A 6000-nucleotide genomic window follows, 5' to 3' on the forward strand; every position below is an offset into this window, starting at 1 on the left:
CAGCAAATGGGAATTGATAGATTCTTAATGTCAAGAATGAATTACAATAATCACTCTGCTTTCTCTGCGGTTGGGTAATGGTTGCCTCCTTGTATCAGCCTGCGGGTTGAACACCATCGTGGCTGATGTTCGATAACAAGTGAAATCTGTAAACCATAATTCTTATGTCCCTAACGGAACATTTCTCTGTTAGTTCTTGCAGATCTGGCATAGCTTGGAAACTGGACAATCCTCCAGCGAGGCCACTTGTTGATGGATCAAATCGAGCCACCTCCATGGTTCAGACTCGTCAAAGAGTTGCATCCATGACAACTCGAATAGCTGCAAGGGTCGAAGGGGGCTGCCATGACAACGGCAGCATTTTCTGTTCCATCGTTTAATGATTTAAAATCAGCACTAGTACAGAATGTGCCACAAAAATAATTTAATGCCTCAATTCCTGTATCAAATGTGTTTTTAGTAATGGAAAAAAACTTGGAGCATTGCGTTTTATTCCTTCACTTCCTTACAGGTTAGCTTGGACATAATATAATCAAATGAACACAATTGTTGGCAACCTCCATTTGGAGTTTAATAACATGGTGCAACCCTCTGATAGAAGCGTAGATCTGCTTATTAAAGTTCCTAGTTTTGTACTTCAGTCTACATTATTAACAGCTGCCAATCTTATACATGTATTATGACTCCAGGCTGCAATGTAACAAGGGACTTTATCTTTTTGTGTCCATGCAAATCTGAACCTGAATGTTTTGAGCTGACATCTACACAGAAATAAGATTTCTCTTAGCACTTCAATAGGTGATGGTTATGAATATAATTTTACCTATTTGGGAAGCTACCATACATTTAATTTTTAGCAAAACTTTTTAATTTTCTTTGTGCATTAGCACTGAATTCCTTCTACACTATTATTTTCAATAGTAAAAGAACATTTCACATCATGTTGTGGACTTTGTTATTGGAGAAGAAAATCTACTGAAATTACAAGTGGGAGGGGTGGGGAAAATTGGAGAAAGTGCTTCCTTTTAGAGTTCTATCCAAATTGTGATCATGCCTCATTGTTCTCCTATTTAGACTCCAAAGGGTGATGCTGGAGTCAGAATGTGAACAGCTACCCCCGCACCTAAGCAATGACAACCATTTCCCTATATGGCCCCAAGTTGTTTGTATTAACATTTGGACGATGAGCTGGGGGAGGCGGCATGGTGGTGCAATGCTTAGCACTGCTGCCCCAAGGCGCCGAGGACCCAGGTTCGATCCTGGTCCCGGGTCCGTGTGGAGTTTGCACATTGTCCCCGTGTCTGGGTTGTGAGGGTGAGATCCTTGCAAAGATGTGCAGGTTAGGTTAGATAGATTGGCCATGCTACATTGCCCCTTAATTGGGGAAACAAAAAAGAATTGGGTACTTGAAATTTCTATAATGAAAAAAGATGAGCTGGGGAAAATAAAATCAACTATTGAACATTTAGAGTAAGGGAACATAATTTAAATAACAGAGGCACTTTAAAAGGAAACTCCTGCAATTAACATACTAGGTAACTAAGCCACTATTCCCATTTGAATCCCACCAGAAGCTGAATTGTTTGTTTTAGACAATATGCGATTTGGTTTTACTTCAGGGACAACAGTTAAAACTTTAGAGCTCTAAGCAATCATTATTTTGAAATTGATTATATGTAGTGAGCTTTTCAATTTCTAAGTTTGTTATTACTATTAAATAATTCTCCCCAGCATGTAGATTGACAGGTTATCAAGACTCCACTGCTGTTCGTTTTCCTGTGGATTCCCAGTCCCACCTTGCATGAAGCCTCTTAATCAATTTGTAAATGTAAATCAGATTTGAGCCATGGGATCCCTAACCATATTATATTTCAATAGAAAAAAAGAAACTCAGATTTTTCTAGCATCTATCTCTTTCCTCAATTTCTCTCTGATGTTGTTCAACGTTTCCCAATTTCTCAAGAGTAGAATGGCTAAGCCTACACTCCTAGTGGCAATCTAGGAAAAGAACTTCCAATCTCAAACAATTTAAAGAAATGCCTGTATATAAAGCAAATGTATTTAAAACATTTGGCTACCTGTTACTTTCAAGCCAACTTTACAAAGTTTCAAGTGGTACGGTAAAGGAAATACAATTATTTGGAGTCTAGTAAGGACGAATAAAACACGTGGGTTTCCTCCTCAAACATCACCACAATACACATTAACACAAACAATACAGCAATGTCCTTCACCGCAAAGTTTCAGTTTGAGCCTCATTCTCAACCTGAGCATTTGCTCAGCTTCAAATATAGAGATGCTCAAATTTGAGGGGCTTTGATAAGAGTAAATGAGAAGAAACTGTTTCTACTGACCAAGATTAGTGGCCAGCTGATAATCGAAGTTCTGAAATACACTAACTTTCAAGGCGAATTGAATAGTCGAGGTGGCGCAGTGGTTAGCACTGCTGCCTCACGGTGCTGAGGACCCAGGTTCGATCCCGACTCTGGGTCACTGTCCTGCTGGAGTTTGCACATTCTCCCCATGTCTGCATGAGTCTCACCCCCACGAACCCAAAAGTGTGCAGGGTAGGTAGTTGGCCATGCTAAAATTGCCCTTTAATTGGAAAAAAAAGAGAATTGAATAACAAGAAAGAAAATGAAGCACTATGGAGAAAGGAGTGTGGAACTAATTGAATTATTTAAGTCGCACAAGCACAATTGGCCAAATAGCTCTGTGCTGCAGGATTCCATGATACGGGAATTGAACCGTGCTGCTGGCCTGCCTTGGTCTCTTTTCAAAGCCAGCGATTTAGCCCTGTGCTAAACAGCCCCTGCAAAACTATGCGTAGTTGGCAGGATTCGAACCTGCGCGGGGAAACCCCAATGGATTTCTAGTCTATCGCCTTAACCACTCGGCCATGACTACATCGTGGTATTGTCACTGGACTGGAGATCTAGAGACCCAGGGTACTCTGGGGACGGGGGTTCGAATCCCACCATTGCAGGTTGAATCCAATAAATATCTGGATTTAAAGTCTAATATTGACCATGAAACAATTGTCAAGGGAAAGAAACCTGCTATTGCCGTCTTTACCTGGACTGGCTGGCCTACATGTGACTCCAGAACCACAGCAATGTGGTTGACTCTGAAATTTCCTAGCAAGCCAGTCAGTTGTACCAAACCGCTACAAAGCCAATAAAAAGGAAAGAAGACAGTTCCTTCGCCTTTGTTCCGATGATGCCACTTTCCAAAACAGTGCTGCTGACATGTCTTTCTTCTTCCTTAATCATGGTTTCCTACCCACTGTGGTTGACAAGGCTCTCGACCATGCCTGACCCATTTCCTGCACCTCTGACCTCACCCCTACACTTGCCCCCTCCCCTACCCCTGCCCCCTCCCCTCCCTCTCGGAACCAGGATAGGGATCCCCCTTGTCCTCACTTTTCACCCACCAAACTCCACATTCAGAGGATCATCCTCTGACAGTTCTGCCAAATCGAGCATGATGCAACTACCAAATCGCATCTTGCCCTCACTCCCCGTCAGCATTCCGCAGGGACCGTTTCCTCTGGGATACCCTACTTCATTCCTCCATCACCCCAACACCTCACCCTCTTCCTACAGCACCGTCCCATGCAATTACAGGCATTGCAACACCTGCCCTTTTACCTCCTCCCTGTTCACCATCCAAGGGCCTAAACCATAAGACATAGGAGCAGAATTAGGCCGCTCGGCCCATCGAGTCTGCTCCGCCATTCAATCATGGCTGATATTTTTCTCATCACCATTCTCCTGTCTTCTCCCCATAACCCCTGATCCCCTTATTGATCAAAACCTTATCTATCTCTGTTTTAAAGATACTTAGTGATTTGGCCTCCACAGCCTTCTGCGGCAAAGAGTTCCACAGATTCACCACCCTTGGCTGAAGAAATTCCCCCTCATCTCTCTTTTAAAGGATCATCCCTTTAGTCTGAGATGGTGTCCTCTAGTTCTAGGTTTTCCTACAAGTAGAAACATTCTCTCCACATCCACTCTATCCAGGCCTCACAGTATCCTGTAAGTTTCAATAAGATCCCCCCTATTCTTCTAAACTCCAATGAGTACAGACCCAGGGTCCTCAAACATTCCTCATACGACAAGTTCTTAATTCCAGGGATCATTCTTGGGAACCTCCTCTGGACCCTTTCCAAGGCCAGCACATCCTTCCTTAGATACAGGGCCCAAAACTGCTCTCCAAATGGGGTCTGACCAGAGCCTTATACAGCCTCAGAAGTACATCCCTGGTCTTGTATTCTAACCCTCTTGACATGAATGCTAACATTTGCCTTCTTAACTACCAACTGAACCTGCATGTTAACCTTAAGATAATCGTGAAGAAGGACTCCCAATCCCTTTGTGCTTCTGATTTCCAAAGCATTTCCCCATTTAGAAAATAGTCTTTGCCTAAATTCCTCCTTCCAAAGTGCATAATCCCACACTTTTCCACATTGTATTTCATTTGCTACTTCATTGCCCATTCTCCTAAAACACTTCTGGTGGGGCAGAGCTCCACTTGCACCTCCTTTAATCTGCTCTATTGCATTCACTGCTCCCAATGCAGTCTACTCTACATTGGAGATACTAAAGGCAGACTGGGTGACTGCTTTGCAGAACACCATTGGTCCTTCCGCAAGCAGGACCCAGACCTTCCTGTTGATTGCCATTTCAACTCACTGCCCTGTTCATGTCGCAGTGAAGCCCAAAGCAAACCAGAGGAACAGCACCTCATACATCGAAACATATGTAGAAAATAGAAGCAGGAGGAGGCCATTCATTTTGATCACGATTGATCATCCAGTTCAATACCCTGATCCAGCCCCCCACCCCCCAAATCCCTGGAGTTCCAAGAGCTGTATCTAACTCCTTGAAATTACACATTTTGGCCTCACCTACTTTTTGTGGTACTGAATTCCACAGATGCACCACTCTCTGGGTGAAGAGATTTTGCACATCAGTCCTAAAAGGTTTCCCCCTTATCCTCAAACTATGACCCCTAGTTCTGGACCCCACAACCCCCTTCCCCTCATTGGGAATATTCTTTCTGAATTTGCCCTGACTAACCCTGTTAGAATTTTGTACGTTTCTATGAGATCCCCTCATTCTTCTAAACCCCAATAAATAAAATCCTAACCAAGATATCTCCTCATATGACAGTCCCACCATTCTAGGAATCAGCCTAGTAAACCTTTGCTGCACTCCCTCCATAGCAAGAACATGCTTCCTCAGATGAGGATACCAAAACTGCACACAATACTCCAGGTGTGGCCTCACATAATGCCCATTCAATTGCAGTAAAACATTTCTATTCCTATACTCAAATCTTCTCGCTATGAAGGCCCACATACCATTTGCCTTCTTTACTGCCTGCTGTACCTGCACACTTATTTTCAGCGACTGATGCACAGACACCAAGATCTCACTGAGTATCCACCTCTCAATTTACACTCATTCAAATAATAATCTGCTTTCCTATTTTTTGCTACTGAAACAGATCACCTCATATTTATCCACATTATACTGCATCTGCCATGCATATGCCCACTCACTCAGCCTGTCCAAATCCCGCTGAAGCATCTCTGCATCCTCCTCACAGCTCAACCTCCCAACCAGCTTTGCATCATCTGCAAATGTGGAGATAATACATTTAGTTCCCTTGTCCAAATCATTAATATATAATGTGACGAGTTGGGTTCCTGGCACAAATCCCTGTGGTACATAAGAACTAGGAGCAGGAGTAGGCCATCTGGCCCCTCGAAACTGCTCCGCCATTCAATAAGATCATGACTGATCTTTTTGTGGATTCAGCTCCACTTACCCGCCCGCTCACTGTAACCCTTAATTCCTTTACTGTTCAAAAATCAATTTGTCTTTGCCTTGAAAACATTCAACAAGGCAGCCTCAACTGCTTCATTGGACAGGGAATTCCACAGATCCACAACCCTTTGGCTGAAGAAGTTCCTCCTCAACTCCTAAATCTGCT

General features: G+C 43.2%; 1 protein-coding gene and 1 non-coding gene across 5 annotated transcripts in view; one reads left to right on the forward strand and one right to left on the reverse strand.

The window, feature by feature from the left end:
- fbxo10 (F-box protein 10) overlaps positions 1-941 on the forward strand; it is a 60696-nt gene extending 59755 nt beyond the window's left edge. For all 4 annotated transcript variants that reach the window (XM_038804530.1, XM_038804529.1, XM_038804532.1 and 1 more), the window contains one exon: positions 194-941. In XM_038804530.1, the coding sequence (XP_038660458.1) occupies positions 194-380 (187 nt within the window). In that variant the 3' untranslated portion in view covers positions 381-941. The remainder of the gene's footprint in view (positions 1-193) is intronic.
- Positions 942-2825: 1884 nt separating this feature from the next.
- On the reverse strand, positions 2826-2907 carry trnas-aga. Its single transcript has one exon. It is a non-coding gene; the product is annotated as a tRNA-Ser (tRNA).
- Positions 2908-6000: the final 3093 nt, after the last annotated feature.

This window comes from Scyliorhinus canicula, chromosome 8, assembly GCF_902713615.1.
Source record: "Scyliorhinus canicula chromosome 8, sScyCan1.1, whole genome shotgun sequence".
Lineage (NCBI taxonomy): Eukaryota > Metazoa > Chordata > Chondrichthyes > Carcharhiniformes > Scyliorhinidae > Scyliorhinus > Scyliorhinus canicula.